At 39.1% G+C, this 19,468-nt stretch overlaps 1 protein-coding gene across 1 annotated transcript; it reads left to right on the top strand.

Moving 5' to 3' along the window:
- Positions 1 to 1,919: 1,919 nt before the first annotated feature.
- map2k2a (mitogen-activated protein kinase kinase 2a) lies at positions 1,920 to 14,435 on the top strand. Its single transcript, XM_014983676.2, has 11 exons — positions 1,920 to 2,730; positions 3,065 to 3,275; positions 4,548 to 4,694; positions 5,655 to 5,732; positions 6,214 to 6,265; positions 10,461 to 10,585; positions 11,179 to 11,392; positions 11,495 to 11,559; positions 11,659 to 11,720; positions 12,470 to 12,515; positions 12,604 to 14,435. Exons 1-11 carry the CDS (start codon positions 2,642 to 2,644, stop codon positions 12,712 to 12,714), a joined length of 1,200 nt encoding a protein of 399 aa, XP_014839162.1. The 5' UTR covers positions 1,920 to 2,641; the 3' UTR covers positions 12,715 to 14,435.
- The last annotated feature ends 5,033 nt before the right edge of the window (positions 14,436 to 19,468 follow it).

Raw genomic sequence — 19,468 nt, 5'->3', positions numbered from 1 at the left:
AAAAAAAAGACAAGAAAAAAAAACACGCCCCAAATTTTAGTTTTACATTTTATTGTCTATGGAGTTTCAATGTAAAAACTTAATTTCCTGTTGCTGCCACGCGGTGGCAGTAATGTGCCTTAATTGTTCCAACTAAAGTGATGGGAATTCCGGCTCCTTTCCGCAATCCGACTTCTTTGTGTCAGGCCATTAACGAGCCATCTTTTGGGGCTTTTTTCAGACTACGCTACGTGATGTTGAAAATTACTGTTTGTGCCTCGGATTCAGTAAAACTTTTAGATTAGAACATTTGACCAAAATCGTGTTTGTCCAGAATAACAGCTTTGCATGTTAAAATAGCTATCAAAATATCTAGCTGGGATCTTGGTTCCTCTGCCAATGGCTCATCCAGAAACACCACAATGAAGCACAGAACGACCTCTAAAGAGCTGCAGGCCTCACTTTCCTCCATTAAGGTGAGGTTCACAATTCGACAGTAAGAGACTCCGTGCCATCCATTGGAGAGATCCCAGACCAAAACCACTGCTAACCAACAAGAACACCAAGGCCCGTCTCTCAGTTCCTAAACACGCACACAAAAGTATTTGGTGATCCTTATTCAGTGGACAGACGAGACCGAAGCAGAACTTTTTGTCTGCATCTGTTTTATGACTAGTAGTATTTAAGGAAAAGAACATTTTACCAATGTTGGTATGAGCTTCTGTGGCCTTGGGTGACTTGATGAAGCCTTGATTTCTGTTAACTGGCAGGAAATGGTAAAGGAAATGATTGCACAAACGTAAACGTCTGACCGTAAACTCAAGTCCATTTGTGTTATGCAGCAGGACAGTGATCCAATTAGCCATTTGAATGGCAGAAATAAAAACACAAAAAAATAAAATGTTTTGGACAGCCTGTGGGTGTACCTTAAACACCCCATAATGCTTGAAACCCTTCCTCTACAAAGAGGAGTGGGCCAAGACTTCATCCATGGTGTGGTAAAAACTCATATCCAGTCATTGAAGTTGTTGCCACAAAGAGCAACACAACCAGTTACTAGATTAGGCGAGCAGGTTTGTTTAAAAGCTTTTTTTAATTGGCCCAGACGCCCTTTAATCTCTATAGATATGTTGTTTGTCTGAGATTTGTAACAAGCTGACAGCATATAGCTGAAACGCATCCTATTTTTGCCCTTATTGTTTCAGTGCTGGTTATCCATATTTTTAGAATAACTTTGTTCCCTTAATAAATTAAGTCATTTTAAAACAGCATTTTGTTTTTACTCAGCTTATGTGATATTAAATTTGTAAATACTTATAATGGAATACCACTCATAAGTAAGTGCAGTAAGATTTAACTGTGCATGTCTTGGTCTTTTAGACGATTAAGAATGACCTTATTTTGTACAGTCCCTGTTTCTGAACTGACTTAAAGACACTAAGGTAATTGTTAAGATACATATTATTGGAAGTCCTTCTGATTTGCCTCAAGTTAAATGACTGTGCAACCAGACACATAAGGGCAAATTACAATACAATGATTTGGCATGAAAAGGACAAGCTCTCATCCATTTTGACTGCTACAAAAAGCACAAGCCTTAACCATCAGCAGACTGAAGTACAGTCAACAGTAAAAAAAAAAAACATGAGTGTGGGTGTTTGACCTGAATTTAAACCAACAAAAAGCTCAAATGCTGACAGTTAATGTCGAGGCCATTTGTTTTCTTTTTCTGCATAGTCTACATGTCAGGTTTGTTCCAAATATTAGAAGCAAGGAGAAGTCATGTCGCTCTTTAGAAAATGAACTTGCACTAAAGAACTGGCTTTCATCGTTCAAGCAAAGGAGCCGGCATTTCGAGTCGGCTCGTTCACGACCGACACACAACCACTACATTAAACGCTTTAGAAAGCACAGAAACGAGTGAACGTGGTTTGTTCGTTGCTGAATCAATTAATCACGAGTGTCAAAAGCTGCACGGGGTTTTTCTTGCGTGTCCTTTGAACTTGCCTGACAGGATGTTCGCGCTATTTATGCGGGACTCTCCCAGTGGGTGTCACAAACACACCGAGGTCTGATGCTGCAGGCAACTCACTGCTGCTGCTTCCTGTATTGAGGCACCAGCGGTCAGCGCGCTGAACAACTGTACGTTTCAGAGCCCCGCACCCCCCGAGTTTAAACACCGAGGGAGTACTACCGGAGACCCCGGGGTGTCCGTATCCTGCTGTGGCTGGACGGAAGCTCAGAGAGGAGGACTGCTGTTCATTTCGGCTCACAGACGCAGAGCACGATTTTGACTGGAACTGGTGCTAGCTAGTAGCGGCTAGGTGGCTAATGGCTAATAGCAGCAGGTAGATTATAGACAAGTAGCCGAAGAAAACAAACCTGTCACATTTTCAACCTATAGATGAGACCGAAAACCAGCCGACTTTTGAAGGGCATATCGGTATGACACGGTTTACCAATTTAGCGAACTGACATGCTCCGAAAAGTGCATTAACTCTGCTAACGTTAACTAGCCAAGTCACTAGCCACTTAGAGCGAATCCTGTTGCTTTTTTCCCCAGGTAGATCTCTGATTAGGGGCAAGGTTAGATCAGCCGCTGCCCGCCTCGTTGCACTATAGTATTTTACTGAGAACGTCGTTTAGTTTAGTTAAAATAGAAATGGCTCCTAAAAGAAGACCCGTTCCCCTGAACATTACGCCCATTGGGGAGGGACAGGCCACCTCAAACACCATCGATGCTGCATCTGAGTAAGTACATTTTTGTCAAGTTTAAATCAACTCTGACGGGGAACATGTGCTACTTACTCCTCTATTATATGACGCGTTTCTACATATATGTTAATGCTTGATGCATTTGTATTGTGGTAGCAATGTAAAATCACCAAAAATCTATGTTACTATATCATAAAAATAGATAAATTGTGGAATTATGTTTCTTTTGAGTTTTCCCAGTTTTTAATTGCAGAGTTGCTGTAAAGCAATCCAGTTTCTACGCAATTCCCTTTAAAAGAAATGTGTTTTCTCTGTAATAGTACCTCATGTATGAACTGTTATCCTTCCTGCTTGCGTGTTCTCCGCACAGAGCCAACCTTGAGGCCTTACAGAAGAAACTGGGTGAGCTGGACCTCGATGAACAACAGAGGAAACGCCTGGAGGCCTTCCTCACCCAGAAGGCTCAGGTTGGTGAGCTGAAGGATGAAGATTTTGACCCAATATGCGAGTTGGGGGCCGGAAACGGAGGAGTGGTCAACAAGGTCCAACACAAACCTTCTCGTTTGGTCATGGCTCGAAAGGTGAATGCTGACGATTTTATTTACTTTTTTTTTGCATCAGGTGAAGCAGAGATGCTTTTTTTCTGCTTTTTATTTTTTGTTTTCTTCCAATTCTTTCATGGTTTGACAGGTTCTGAGTTAAATAAGAATCAGATAAAGCTTAGAGACACATGCTTTAACACGTACATAGTGATAGTTACATAATTTTTTTTTTTTCTTTTTATGTTGGGCTCAAACCTGCTACCACAATCCAAAGAACGTTCAATTCTTAGGAAAAATAGGTCTGAGGTCAAACGTCAATGAGAACCTGGAAATGTTATCTGATGAACTTTGTGCAGCAGTATTTCTCATAACTTTTAGAATTCAACTTATTTAACTTTATCTCAATAGCCTACCACGTAAATCTTAAACGGTATTGTTCTGAGTAAATGGTTTGGAAATTATGCGAAAGTTGGGTTACTTGCCAACAATACCTCATTTTCAGAAAATATTGGAAACTAGGGGAAGTTAAATTGATGGACCTAAGTTTGTGGAGGTTCACAATTTTTTTTTTTTATTTCAATAATCTTAAGTGTTACTATTTAAAAAGTCTGAAAAACTCAGATTTCCCATGCAAGATCTATGACCACATTTAGTTATGCTACAAATGTGTAGGTCTGTTTGTTCATCACTTTTTCTGTCTGATTTATTTCAGACATTCAAACTACCCAGCAAATGTTTGAAAGAATTTTGCTGCTAAAATTAACCTTTTGCATTTAACTCAATAAAAATCAAAACAAGATGTGATTTTATTAATCAAAATAAGCTAACTAGTTGCTGGTAGTTATCCACTTTAGTTGCTAAAGTTGTATTTGGCTCACTTAGGTTAAGTAGAAGCTATTTGGCAAGTAAGCTAACAAGTGGAATTAAGCATGTTGGATTTATTTATTTACTTTGTGAATCGTGTATGCCATAAATTGAAATCGTAATGATCTTTTAATAAGTGTTGAATTTGAACCTGCAGAGGCCCTCGTTCAGATTCTGAAGCTGCAGCTCTGGCATGCTCAAGCTTGTGGGCTGTTTTAACTTGCCGGTATAGTTTCCAAGAAAAAGTTCAGAACCACTTGGTAGCAACTTGAAAGTGTATTGTGTTTCCAATTTCAGCAAGGCATTCCAGTTGTATGAGAAGTGATCCGTGTCTTTTCGGGTCATTAAATCCGCACGGTGTTGTAGTTGTAAGTCGACATGTCACCTTGGTCTGTTAAAGGCTGTTACTTCAACATCAGTAGAAGCTCTCAACTTCTCTTTTCCCAGCTAATTCACCTGGAAATCAAGCCCGCCATCAGAAACCAGATCATCCGAGAGCTGCAGGTGCTGCACGAGTGCAACTCTCCCTACATAGTGGGCTTCTACGGAGCTTTTTACAGCGATGGAGAGATCAGCATCTGCATGGAGCACATGGTGAGTGACTCTTACTGATGGTTGTCTCCTGAGCTTGTTGCATGAGGTGAATAAAAGTAGACAAGATTAACTAAAGTGTAGTTTTCCTTCTATTGAGTTTTAGAGACTTTGGAGACTTTATTATGAGGAAAAACATGATTATTGTATTGAGAAAACACTGGAGGGCGAGTTTGAGTTCCTCCGGAAAGCTGATCATGTGTCAAAGTTAATTCATGTTTAAGTTTGCATATGCTTTAAATGTGACCTAATCTGTGTTTCCTAAAACATAAATAGCACCAGACCAGGGCTGAAATTATTCATTGGATTAATTGGGATGAATCTATTATTGAAATAATCTTCAACTAATTTAGTAATTGATTAATTGTTAACTGAAGTATACAGACTCTAAAAAAAAAGTCTATTTGCTGGAAGATTAATAAACTCAGAGCAATAAATAAAACAAAACTGTACTATATATATATATATATATATATATATTTATTTTGCATTTAAGATTAAAAAAATCTCTTAGCACCTGTTGTTGACCAATTATTAAATATTAAGTTGAGCAGAAAGGACTGACCTTCTCACATGATGTTAAAAGTATATATTTTTTTATTCATCCTTTGCTACAAATGATCAAATGCTGTTGTTGCGTTTTGGGATATCATTGTTTTTCTTATTTAAAAAAAGGAATTAAATAATGTATTTGCATGTTGTAATGCATTTCTAATATACTAAAAAGGACTAAGTGAAAAATCAGCAGACTGTGCCTTTTTTTTATCCAGTTAATTAGCAGAACAATCGATTATTAAAATAATCATTAGTTGCAACCAGAGTGGTCATTTAGACATGTCCCTTGTTAAATCAGTTCATTCTTTTGATTAATGGGAAACAGAGGCGTGTTTACACGCATGTCTGTAGATGTGATTTATTTATTTTTTACTTTAATTTGTCTTAATATAAATGTTTTCTCAACAGGACGGTGGATCATTGGACCAGGTTCTGAAGGAAGCCAGAAGAATCCCTGAAGAAATCCTGGGAAAAGTTAGCATAGCTGTATGTATCGTATTTGGATTCCTTTTTTTTTTTTTTTTTTCTTTTTTCCTTTTACGGTTTTTTTTATGCATGGTCATTTATACTTTTAAGTTTTTAACTTGCCAGTACAGAACATCTAACATTCAACCTTAGCAGTCAATTAAAACTTTTGCAGGATGTTTATTAACATGTTCAGTATAAATAGCAGAACTCCACCCAGATTTTACTGTGGAAAGTGACTCAAAATCACTCATGTATAACTCACCTATTCACGGAATTTTTATTTTATTTTTTTTTTTTGATCATTTGGAGCTAAATTTGAAATTGAACGATGGGTTCTTTTCATTCTTTACTAAGACTGTCACAAATCGTTCCGAACAGCCTTGAATTTGATCCTGAGTGGATATCTGGGAAGAAATCAGGACATCTTAATTCCCTCTGCAAAAAAATAAAAAAATGTTGCAAGTATATGCTTTAATAGTGCTTAATCTCTTACTTACAGGTCTTAAGGGGATTAGCTTATCTGCGAGAGAAGCATCAGATCATGCACAGAGGTAAAGACACACCCTGCAGTTTAACAACAGAATGACATTTGATTATGAAGTCTGATTAGAGGCTGCCACAATCGGACTGTTTTCACAATAACAAATTTTGCTTTATTTAGAAAACTATCAGCAATTACTAAGCATGCATTAGTCTCAAACCAGCCTTCATTTACTTATGCTGCAGATTTGGTTCACTTTTAAAATCTTGGCATTCCAGACTGTCAGTATCTTTCAAGGTTTCTTTCGTTTTCTGAGAAGTGAAGTTGTTGCACCACAGCACCCTTGTCATTGCAAAAGCTAGAGGAAGCTCAGCGAGCGACGACTAAAACAAGAAATGGGAGGCAATGCTTGATGTGCAGTTGTAAGGAGATGGATAATAGATGAAGGCATGAAATGCATAATTGTTTAGCTGTGCTATTTGTATACAGAACAGGGTTTTTGCCGATTCTTGGTGTTAAGTTTATTCGTTGAATTTTAGGCATTAAAGACCAATTATTCTGCGATTTTCTGCATTAGGTTTTAATTACATTTAGTAATTTGCTAAACTTGTGCAATATGCTGTTTCCGTTGCTTCTTTCATTCATTTTATTTGTCTTTGTTTTAAGAAATTGCTTCATTCCCAGTTTTGTCTGAACAGTTCAAGTTATGCTGCCCTTTGACATAACTACAAACAAAAATGGTCAAAGTCAAAGCGTTTTTGTGACCATCTACTGCTCTCTTTTTTTTTTTCTTTCCATTTTTCCTCCTTCATGGGAAAGTATATTTACTACACACTGTTTCAAGGGGAATTAGTGTGTAGTTGCTGGAATTCACTTGAGTCTCGTGCTGGAGCCAAAACACTCCAAGTTCAGTTAACAAAATTACTTTTACTTGGATAACTTGCAAAGTAAGTTTATTTAATTTTAAAATGCAATTGTGCTAAAAAGATTAATCTACTGAAAATTGCAGTAACCCGGCAAGAAGTATTTTTATAGCTGTTTATTTATACGAAGAGTATAAAGTATAATATAATCAAATGTCCAGTCCAGACTTGGTGCCTGATAACTAGATAATGTCAAAAAACCAACACAAAACTTTAAGAGCTTCTGATACAAACTTCTGTGAAGATTACTAAGAAGTACGGTTGGGCAATTATTGTGTCCTTATTTATGGTAAGAATTTCGATTTATTTTTAAATCGGACGCGACAATGCTCAAAAAATCACTGTCTTCTGAACACAACTTTCAGGTTGGACGACTGAAGCTTCTGAACTTTCACTGGTTGTGTAGTAAACATTTGTTGATCATATCGTTAAAGATATGATCTGACAGGTATGGTCTTGTTTTCATGGAAGAGCCTCAGTATGAGACCCGAGCAGTTGGAACATTATAACTGTATACACCAGCTTGTCTGGGTCCACTCTTCCTCCAGCTTGTTTAGATTTGTGGGAAACTTGCATTCCTTACATGTTCACTGGTGATACACGGTGCAGCATCTGTGTCGATTCAGCCAACTGCACAGCTTTTAAAAACCTCTTCATATCCATCCGTCGTCTCAAGTTGCCTTCATTAGATGAGATTTAAATTGATAAGGCCTCTTCTTTTTTGCGGATGTTGGATTTTTTTCCCCCCATTTTCCTTCCAAGAACAACAGATCCTTAAGTCGGGATTCTGACTAAGGTTGAAGCTTACCGAACAATCCGGAGTTTTGTCTCCTATAAATAAGTGTGTGTGTGTGTGTGTGTCTATATATATATATATATATATATATATACATACATATATATTTTTTTTTTACATGCATAAAATGGAGGACTGTATCATTTGCATGTATTGGTAATGATTATCTACAAAGCAAATCCCACTGTTTTAACGGCTTGCCGTTTAAACGCTCAAGTTTAACTAGAAAAACACAAAATCTTACCAAGTATTTTTGATCTGGTTTCTAGTGCAAATATCTTAATACACTTGCAACAAGACAAAACTAACTTATAGGTAACTCTTCAGCGAGACACAGGATCTTGTTTTAAGTCTATAATTCTGTAATATTGATCAAACAGAACTAGTTATAAGCGAAATAATCTGCCAGAGAAACAAGACATTTTCCCCGTATAAGTTAAAATGTCTTGTTCCTCCGGCAAATTATTTCACATATAATAAGTACTTTTTCATCAATATTAAGGAATTATTGACTCCTGCGTCATGCTGAAAAGTGTTGTCATAGTTCTGTCTTATTTCGAGTGGACCAAGCCATTTTGCACTAGAAACTAGACTAAAAATACTTGGTAAGATTTTGTTTTTGCGGTGGTGACGCCCTTACCCTCTCCAAGCTGTGACTGAGACAACTCAAATGTAGCAAGACTTCACAAAACTTGGAGTTTCTTTTTTTCTTTTTATTTTTTTTGCTGTCGTTTCTGCTCGTTTTAGGTCTTTACCAAAACCACTTTTTTTTTTGATCATTTGCTGTGATTCGTGAACATATTTTCTTTTGTCACCCATCCCCCCTCCCCCCCTCCTCCCCGTTCCTGTTGTCGGTGTCATTCCCTCGTGACACTCGGCCCTGCTTAAATCTTTTGACAAAAGTTATCACAACTAGCGCTCTCTTAATGATTCAAGACAGATTTTGTTCAAAAATCTGATATCCAGACGATTAACTCTATAATTACTGGTGACACAGATTCAGATGAGGAAAAGTGTTTACACGCCGCTTAAATGTTTCCGAGACATTTATTACTCGCGCCGCATTATAAAGTCTTATCTGGGAATGTGATCGATTTAGATTTATGGTGTAAAACGAGCGCTGCTTCCACATCGCACCAGTGAGAAATCGCGGCTGTCCTGTTAAGAGTTTACGGCTGGAGGACTGCAGCGATGTTTTCTCTCTGTCTTCAGGGTCGGTGGTACTCCAGGATGGAGTTGTCTGTGAGCTCAGGCGGTAATTACAGCCTCTCGGATGTGATTAGAGAGCAGACGCGCCCTGTTGACCCTCCCTCCCTGTGTCCCTCCATCGTTCTCCTGCTCTTTCATGCCACCTCTTTCTCAGTCATTGCTCACATGTCCCATGGCCTCTGCTAAAAGGCACCATTATTTTTTGCAGGCTGTATTTCTGTGCAGACTTTTAACTGGGCTTGTGTGACGTTTGTTGTGAAAGTTGAGCCGTCAGCCACTCAACTGGCCAACCTGCTAATTTTTTGTGTGTGTGTCAAGAGGATTTTCACTTGTTTTGTTTTTCCTCTCCATCAGAAACCACTGCTTATGCACAATGCCACTGCGCTCATGCACAGCTACTCCTTTCCATGAACCTTTCCACTTTTTGCATAAGAAAACCAAAAATACTTTAATGTGTTTTATTTGGCCTCATGTGATGGACCAACACAAAGTAGTGTATAATTGTGAAGTGGAAGGAAATGTGTGTAATTGGTCCTTAGATTTCATCCGCGACCCGAGTCAAAACATCGTAGGCTGCAGATGTTACATCTAGTGACTGAGGCTTTTGTCCCGTTTCTTTTGTCTGTGTTCCTTACATGACTTGTGGCAAACTTTAAACGCTTCTCATACATTTCATTTGATGATGCCACGCTCACAGATTTATGGAGTGCAAGACTAATAGTGTTCCTGTTAACAATTTCCTTTAACTGAGCTGTTGATCTCCGTAGCGCTTCTAGAGTTACCATAGGCCTTTGGCTACATCCTTGATTTCTGCTCTCCTTGCCACATTTGTTCATTTAAGAGTCCAGTCACGGTTTAGTTTATCTGCGATAAGTCCGTGGCGATAAATCAATTAATCACACAATTTAAAACGAGTGATGATTTCAATTTCCACGATTAGTTTTTTCTTATTTGTCTTTCTACCAAAGACTGAGTGAGCAGATGAGTCGATTTTGTTCTTAGAAAACGTGGAAAGCAGAATGTAATTTTCCTTCTATTTGACAAGTATGTTGTACTTTGTGCTTCTCTATCACCCAAAACCTCAGCAAAGTAGGGGGGAGGAGTCGAGGGGTATAAAAACTTTTGCGAGGCACTCGATGTACTTTGGAAAAAGAAGAAAAAAAACTGTCTAAAAGCTTTAAGGTGTTCTATAATATGACAACAAAGCAGTAATCCGTGTTTGCGTAAGATTTTTATTTATTTTTTTTGTTTTGGTGTATTTGTGCACAGTGCTCGTCATAACCCTGAATATGTAACGTACATTTGTTTGTTTTGTTTGTCTGTCCCTTCTGCCGCAGACGTGAAGCCCTCCAACATCCTGGTCAACTCCCGTGGGGAGATCAAGCTGTGTGACTTTGGTGTGAGCGGCCAGCTCATAGATTCCATGGCCAACTCCTTTGTTGGAACGCGCTCCTACATGTCGGTGAGTCAGCTCTGCACGCCTGCGCCCCCACCCCTTTTTTCCTCTGGCCCTATCCCCACTTTCCCTCTCCATTCCTCTCGCACGGCTCTTGCTCAGCCAGACCCGCCCTCTGCCTTCCCCTCACTCCCCCCACCCCTTGCCAAGAGGCGAGGGCTGTGCCCAGGAAAGAGCTCAAACGAGTGTTTGCTCTTTCTTGTCCTCCTACCCCCTCAGTCTGAGACGCCTGGGGTCAAGCGTCCCAGTGTACTTGGAGTTTCCGAGCACAAAGTTGTTCCTAAGCAGCATTATGGACGGTACAGGTCGTTGCCCTTTGGGTGTCATTTTCGTCACACACCTGAGCTTGGACACACGTCCAACTCAAACATTGTAAAGCTGTTTTTCCCCTTCCTGCCAAACCCTCTCTCTCTTTGTCTTCTTTTCCAAATCACACCCCACCCGTTCTTGCCTCTCTATCCCCTCAGCCTCTTCCCTTCCCTCCCCTCTCTTCTCCTCCGCTTCCTGCCTCTCCCCAGCCCCTTGCCCAACCCTCTTGCATTCCCCTGGCATCTTGGCTGTACCTGGTCCCTCTGACGTAGTTGTGCGTTTCTCAACAGCCGGAGAGACTGCAGGGCACCCACTACTCTGTTCAGTCTGACGTGTGGAGCATGGGCCTGTCCCTGGTGGAGCTGGCGATCGGCCGCTACCCTATACCGCCACCAGACGCCAGGGAACTGGAAGCCATCTTTGGACGCTCCATCATGGACGGGGCAGAGGGAGAGCCTCGCTCCAACATGGCTAGACCGAGGCCACCGGGCAGGCCTGTGAGCGGTACGAAATCAAACGTTTTTGTTTTTTTTTAAACAAAAGTTCTCATTGTGATCTTATACAAATCCCAAGAAGTTATGATCATTATTTTGGTTTCCTCCGCAGGACATGGGATGGACAGTAGACCTGCCATGGCTATCTTTGAGCTTTTGGACTACATTGTGAATGAGGTCTGAAAAATAACTGATCGATTTAGCTGCGATATTGTTTTTTTTTTTTTGTTTTTTTTTTCTCAGCTGTTCTTCTGATGATGATGTTTTTTTCCACAGCCACCGCCTAAGCTACCACAGGGTGTCTTCAGCAGTGACTTCCAGGACTTTGTGACAAAATGGTGAGCGCCACAGAATGAGGAGTGCTATTTATTTGGACACTTGTATATGGCTGGAAAACTGTCATTTGTTTCTAATTAAATTTTTTCCACTTGGTGACTGAAAATGTTGCATTACGTAGATAGTCTGGCGATGTGGTGTGCCTTGTAAAAGTTGCTGTACCCCTTAAAATTATTCATATTTTGTCACATCACAGCCAGAAACTTCATTTTTGAGGTCTTGCCACAGATTGTCGAGTGGATTTATGTCTGGGATTTGACTTGATTGTTTTAACTCACAAGCACAGTTGACCTAAACCATTCCACATTACACACACAAGTTGACCCAAGTCGTTCCATTGTGGCTCTGGCTGTATGTCTGGACTAATCCTGTTTGAAAGTGAACAATCTTATCAGTCTAGAGTAATTTACAGCTACTAACCTGTTTTTTTTTCTTCAGGATGATTGTGTATTTAGCTCCATCCGAGGGTAGACATGTAATATGAATGACTATTGTTCTGCCAGCAGATTCGTCCACCTGCAGATTTCTGCAGTTCTCATAGTTACCATGGTTTCCTGACCTGCTTCTTATCATTTAGTGTCAACTTCACAATTATGTACAACTTTGTTGGTCTGTTTCTTAAAATCGCAATAAAATACCACAAAGTTTGTGGTTGTCATGGGAGGAAAATGTGAAAGGGTTCGATGGTTATGGGGAATTTTGGTGCAAAACATGAACATTTATAAATGTCAACTTTCTTTTGTGTCTGCAGCTTGATTAAAAACCCAGCCGAGAGGGCGGACCTGAAGATGTTGATGGTGCGTATGCAGTCTTTGCTGACCTTTGTTGTTTTTGATCTCTGGGTAAGAGTAAATGTTGCAAACTAAAGTTTCTCTTTGTTTTCAGAATCACACATTTATCAAGCGATCAGAAGTGGAGGAAGTGGACTTTGCCGGATGGTTGTGCAAAACCATGAACCTCCACCAGCCCAGTACTCCCACTCGCACCGCCGAGTGATCAAGCAGCCTCCACACAAAAGAAAAAAAAAAAGAAAATAAAACCTCGTCTGTCCCTGCTCTGACACATTTCTGGGGTCTCTCTGCATTCATGTACACAATCCACCACACATGCTGGCACTTTTTTTTGTTGTTTTTTTGTCCATCTTGCTTTTGGGTAAAACATTTGTAGTTTCCCTTTGTTTATTTCGTCATCAGCAGCAGAGCCTGTTGAGTCACTATTGTACTGTAAGACCACAGCTTCACCATGGCGGTGTCGAGAGCAGCCGCCGTTGACGTTTTCACACCGCTGCAGAGGATGTAAAGCACTGAAGGGCTGCCGTAGTGTCATCAGAATTCCCAGTGGCAAACTTCTTTTGTATTGTTGAATATTCTGTATTAATCTTTTCTATGGTGGCTTGTGGGGCTGTATTTTATTAACCTGCTGTAAAAGAAGGAATCACGTCGTACTGAAAGTTTAAAGGAAATGTAACCTGCAATCATCTTGCAGACTTTATTGCTAATTGATGGGAAAATGCCTCAATTACGGTTGAACTTTTTTTTTTTTTTTTTTTTTTTTTTTCTTCCCACATTTGGTTACTAGCGGTTTCTGGCAGATCCCCCAGTTTAATAATCAAAAAGAGTGCATTGCAAGCAAAACATGCACCCACAGGAGTCATTTTCACTTTTTGGCATGCAAGCAATCTTTTAAAGGATCATTTTGTGAACACTTTCCCAAACCAAAGAGGGTACTCATGACTACTTCTTTTGCTTTAGTGGCTGGTTGTCTTTAAATTCTTGAGCAGTAAATCAGTGTAATTAGGTAATCTCATTTCCTTTCAATAATTTACACGTTTTTTTTTTCTCTCCATTTATTTCTTTTACATCTCTTGTACGTCTCACAAGGGATGAGGTATATTCCTCCAGAAGCTCAGCATTTGCCAGGATGTCTATCTAGACATTGCAAAAATTAGGACAAAGGCGTTTTCATGAGTTGATATAGCATGGTTTATCTTTCTAATGACTGTATGTGTACTTAAGATCATGACAGGAATGAGCTGACGTTTTTAATCAAGCCTCAGTTTCTGCTATGACGGTGCAAGTTTTCAGTCGCAATGAATTATCTTTTTTTTTGTTTTCTTTTTTCCTCTTTATTGAATACCTTCTACCCAAAGTGTGTTTGGTTAATTTTCCATTGTACTGCTACATGTGACGCTCCAAGTTTCAACTTGGGACAAGACTTATTTAAAGCCTTGCTTGTGGAATAGACTTGGGTTAAAATGCTACTTAATCACACACTTTTTTTTTGTCTTTTCTTGCAACTTTGGTTTAAAAACGACACAAATACAGCCTTGCAGTGTATCGTGAGACCTGACAAAGGGTACAAGGGGTCTGACTCGAGATTTTTAACCCAGGTCAGTTTTGGTCATTTGGTGGTGTTACCTGCTAGCCCGCTGTCTTGCTAGAGCTCTTGTATTCTCTCTCTGCTTATGGCTGCTCTTTCTACTCCCCCTACCCCTCTGAAATGTGCATTCTTCAAAAGTAAATGGATGCATATTCACCTGTATGTGTACAAAGCTATCAACAAAAATTACAGGAGTACTATTTTGCAGTCTTAATATACAAATTTTTGATTTTATGTAAATGACAAGAAGAGTCATTTTATTATAATATAAAAATGTGTTGGAAATGGTTATAATGTATAAAAAATTGAAATAAAACTTATTTGTGAATGTAAATGCATATGCTTGCCTTTAGTCAAATAATTGAGCATTATAAAATGTGGTGGCTTCAGGGTCAAGATGGTGTTTTTGTTAATCCGCAATGTAAATATTACTAATCGGTTAGAATAAAATGTAAAACTAAGTAAGCGTTCGAAAATAAGACACCAGAAATGGAGATGATTTAAAACCAAAAGTTGTAAAATACAAATCAGCTGTATTATCTTTTAAGAATATAAAGATAAAACATTAACTTTAATGTTAATGTTAAAGGAAATGTAACCTGCAATCATCCTGCAAATTCTGAATTATGATTATTTAAGGCATTAAAATCAAAATAAAAATGGAACAAAATAACCTAAAACATTTGATGAAAAAAAAGATATGAAAAATGACAATTTGATATTGAAATACATATTTAATGAAGGTTATAACCTTACTACTAATGTTTTCAAGGTAATTTGAAAAATTATTTTAGCTGCAGTAGAGATAAATGTTGCCATTTGTGTTATAGTTTATTAGATCATATCTATAGTGTGAAATTAGTTGTATAGTGAGTATGATAGCTAAGACTAATAAGTGTAAATTAGGGCTCATTATTAATCGCTAATATTAATTATTTGGTCAATTTATTATTGTTGTTTTGGTGTCTTGTCACAGAGGCTTGCCCGAGTCTTTGTAAATCTGTGCTACGGCTCTGACAACAGGAGCGTCAAGCTGACTTACTCTGAGCGTTTGAGTTTTAAAGACTCGACTGAAAAAAAAACCATATATATATATATATATATATATATATATATATCTGTAATATGTCTGGAAAGCCAGTACTTAACCTTCGACCTTAGCGCGTAACCACAGCGACAGAACGTTCCCAAGAACTAGCTAACTTTGAAAAAAGCTTTTGGTTAATTTGGGAGACATAACAAGCGTGCAGGGTGAAAATGGTGCTGGTTTTTGAAACGGTAAGTGTTCCCTTTTCATTTCCCAGTATTTATTTTTATTTATTTATTTGGTATAAACACAACTGCATTTCCACCTTCAATGAGCTTTTATTTATATGACCGTGCCAGACTTAAATTTTGCGTCTGAAAAGCTTGGACTTGCAAAGAGCGCTATAGTTTTCAGTGAAAACTAATTACGAACAAGACTGGCTACGAACACAGTGTCTCTCTGGTTCGGGTGGTTGTATTTAACGATGATAAACTACATAAATAAGCTACAGAGAAACCTAGAACCTTACCAAGGAACACTTAACAAAACCTGGAAATTACTGATAACACCGCATTTACTCAAGTGGAACCCAATACTGTTAGCATTAATTGTGGCGTTGTTAATAGCTACGAAAATGAGGCGTTATCTTTCACTTGATTTACCTAGTGTGTTCCCTGATTTGGGCAAACAGATGTCTTCCAGACCCAGTGCTGAAATCCTGAGCTGTAAAAATTAGAGTTGTTAGGAAATAAGTGTTCCCTAAGGGTTCACAATCCCAGTCACACAGTGAACAGGCGTAACATTATGACCACTGTGTCAGCAGAACTGCATAACATTGATTATCTTTCCATTACATCACCTTTGCCTTTAGTAAAAGATGAAAATAAGGCAATATATATATTTTTTTTTATTCCAGAAATGTGGATCTACTAAAAAGTATGTCAAAGTACTACTATGCAGTTTAGTCAATACTTGGTCAAGGCTCAATTGTGTCCAGTGGCATGTAAGTGATCAGCCCTGTGGACTTGCTGAGGTATTTTAGAGCTCCAGGTCGCATTATTAGTGTCCTTCAGCTTGTTTGCATTATTAGCTCGGGTGTTCCCTCATCCTCATCTTGACAAACCCCAGTTCAGTCACCTGTAGGTGTTCAGGTCAGGACAATTTCCTGGACAACCAAGCACAGTTCCGGTATGATGGCCAGTAAACCAGTTTTGGTACTTTTGGTAGTGTGAGCAGGCTCTAGGTCCAGCTTCGACATTTTTTCAGCATCTTCATGAAGGGAGGGAAGGGTGACATGCTCTAAAATATCCTGGTAGACAGCTGGGCTGATTTTGGGACTTGATAAAACAGACCAACACCAACAGGTGGATCCACACATCATCACTGACTGTGGAAACCTCATTGTAGACCCTGAGCAGTTTGGATCCTGTGCCTCTTCTCTTATCCAGTAAACAAGATAAGAGACCTCTTCAGTCAAGTTATTGAAGAGGTGGAAGCCGGTTCTGATAGACAGGTGTCAACTCAATTGGCCATCTGTGGGATGAGTTGGGCAAACAGGTCCTAATCCTTTAAAAAGTCTTACCTCGTAACCTAAAGGCCTTTAGGATTTGCTACCACAGCATCGAGATGCCAGATTTCACAGCCCACCTTCAGGGCTCTGGTAGAGTCCATTTCTCAACGGGTCGGGGCTGTTTTGGCAGCAAGAGGGGGATCAAAATATTCACCAGGGGGGCCATAATGTTACACTTAATCATTGTATTGTTTTACTTAACTTTATTAACTTCTTTGTTGTGAGTTCTTATGGCAATCTGCTTTCTCAGAAATAACAAATGGCGTCATTCACACAGTAATGAGAAAGGCAGATCAGACGTGCGGTGTCTGGGAGTGAAGTGGACCACCCTATGCTGGTCTGAACGCAAAATTGCCGTAAAACTGTCTGCTCCTCCTGCTTCCCCTCCCTTTCCTCTCGCTCACACATGCTCAATCATTGCAGGGACAGTGCTCTACAGTGCCCTCTAGACAGACAACATGTCACTGCAGCTGTGCAAAGGCACCAAACGTAAGAAATGTTGACACCATAAAGCCGCTGGAGTTCCTAGAGTGCAGCATCATATAGTCTGCAAACTACAAACTACCTTGCTAAGTCATTTTATAGCACATGTAGATGTTTGTTTTGATGATTTGTAATGTGCAGAAGTTGGGATTGATGTCGGTTGTACACAAGACAACATTGAAATTACTGAGGGGTTTAGAATGTCCGACAAAAACAAAAATATAGAAACTATGTTTTTAAATGACGCTGCATCAACATTTGCGTTACATAAACATATCGCTGCCTTTTCAACCACACAGGACAAACATTTTACACCCATCATATATAGGTCCTCGAATCAGAAAATACTCTTGCACAGTTCCTTTTTGCTGCTTGTGAGTGTTGGTTTCTTTTGTTGCTGCTGTTTATAAATCCATGACCTGCCGCATTGAATGAGTTTTGCTCATTAATGTCGGAAAGTGTTTGCTTTATTAGGTTTTTACTTGTGCTGTCCCAACTTGTCAATGTAATTGATGACATCGACTTTGAGGATCTGTGGACATCGATATGAAGTGGACACATCTTTTTAATGAGTTCATCTTTTAGTATTTAGCTTTGTTTCTCCTGTGTGTAACGAAAGCATGAAAGTATTTCTAGTTTATTGATGACAATCAGAGGTTTGGATGTGCTGTTGGATTTCATTGGCAACATTTAGCATTGACATCTAGGCATGATGATGAGGTAGGTGAGGAGACAACGCAGATGAGCCACTGTGATTATTTAACTAAACACTAAATGATCCGTGTGACGTTAGATTCTTAAATAAGTCTTTATCGAAAAAAATTTACACAAGAATCAGTCCAAACAAACAGTATTATCAACATTAACCCTGTGTTTGTGTTAATGTGCAGACATTATGCACATTAACATAATGTCTGCTTTAGTCACAGTTAACTGAATAGACGACGTGGATTTTTAAACGACTAAAATTTAAGCCAGACAAGCTCAGACATGATAAATACAATTAATAAGTGCAGTAATTTATGAGTGAGATGAAACTATTATAGTTTCTATTAGAATTAAAGAATAAGGTGTATTAAAATGTAAAAAAAAATAATCAAAAAGTCTTTTTGTTTATTTCCAGCTCAGTTTCATTGTATATTATACTAACACAAAAGTGCCTCGTTTGATTTAATTTTGACGTGCTGCACTTAAGATTTATGATTTTTTACTTTAATTACTGGAAAAAATGTATTAACATTTTACTTTGCAGTATCCAATAAATATTTTGTGGTGAAAGGAAATTAACTGTTCAGATGAGTCAATGAAATAATAAAAAAAAAATGAATGGCATTATTAAACAATAGTTGTTAGAGGCAACTTAACGACAACAAAAAGTCTTCCTGATCGCACATAAATGTAACCAAAGAAACCGATCTCTACCTAAGTGAAGAAAACTCATATGATAACTTATTACTGATCTAAGCACTTGCTATAATTTAAACTGACCTTTCCCTGTAATGCCAGGTATGCATAATTGTGCTCAGGTGAGTTGTAAAATGGTATTTATAGCAAATCTAATAAGTTTGTTCAGGACGATATTAGCCTAATTACATATTTTTTCATATGTAATCTAGTTAAACCGTAATTACTTTTGTAATCAGATTACATTGAACAGATTATATATAATCAGTTACCTCCCAGCAGTGGCTCTGATGCAACTCAACATCTTCCTCTCCAACCCACTGCATGGCACAATGGCTGGCTCGCGCCCATCGAGTGGGTGTGCTGGTGGGCATTTTGGAAGTGGCGCAATGTGAAGTGCGTGCACACATGGGAATTCAGATCTCACCGCAGTGAGTGGGGAAGATTTCAGCTTAGGAGCAGTCCTCACCTGCTGGAGCTTTACAGGTAACGTGAACAGAGGGTGTGTATCGAGGGGGCTGCTGGCAGCCCCTGCCGTGTGTGCTGGAATGTGCCAAGACTTGCTTTTTGGGGTGGGACAGCATGACCTCAGGCAATAGGATGGGTGGGTGCGACTTGCATAGAAAAGGAAAGGAGTAGCGAGGGATGAGGCGGGTGAGAACAGACAAGAGTTAACAACTCAGCTTTAACCCCGGAGACAACCCACAAACGCCAGTTTGTAGCCAATGACAGCCAGAAAGAACGCAGTGGGCAGGCAGGGGTTAATAATTTGTGTTGTCTCCGGTTCAGTTTATGATTTGACAACTGTCTGCTTTTCAGTACTAAGAGATTTCCACCTTACTTTCATCTTGACAGGAGGAGGAGGGGGCTGAGGACGCCGAGGGATG

The sequence above is a fragment of the Poecilia mexicana genome, unplaced genomic scaffold, assembly GCF_051168715.1.
Source record: "Poecilia mexicana isolate PSO_F unplaced genomic scaffold, ASM5116871v1 scaffold_4, whole genome shotgun sequence".
Lineage (NCBI taxonomy): Eukaryota > Metazoa > Chordata > Actinopteri > Cyprinodontiformes > Poeciliidae > Poecilia > Poecilia mexicana.
This window is presented reverse-complemented; position numbering and strand designations above follow the sequence as displayed.

Coding starts and splice junctions, on each gene's coding strand:
- map2k2a (XM_014983676.2), top strand. CDS start 2,642: ATGGCTCCTAAAAGAAGACCCGTTCCCCTGAACATTACGCCCATTGGG. Junction 2,731..3,064: donor ACCATCGATGCTGCATCTGA/GTAAGTACATTT, acceptor TTCTCCGCACAG/AGCCAACCTTGAGGCCTTAC. Junction 11,393..11,494: donor ACCGGGCAGGCCTGTGAGCG/GTACGAAATCAA, acceptor TTTCCTCCGCAG/GACATGGGATGGACAGTAGA.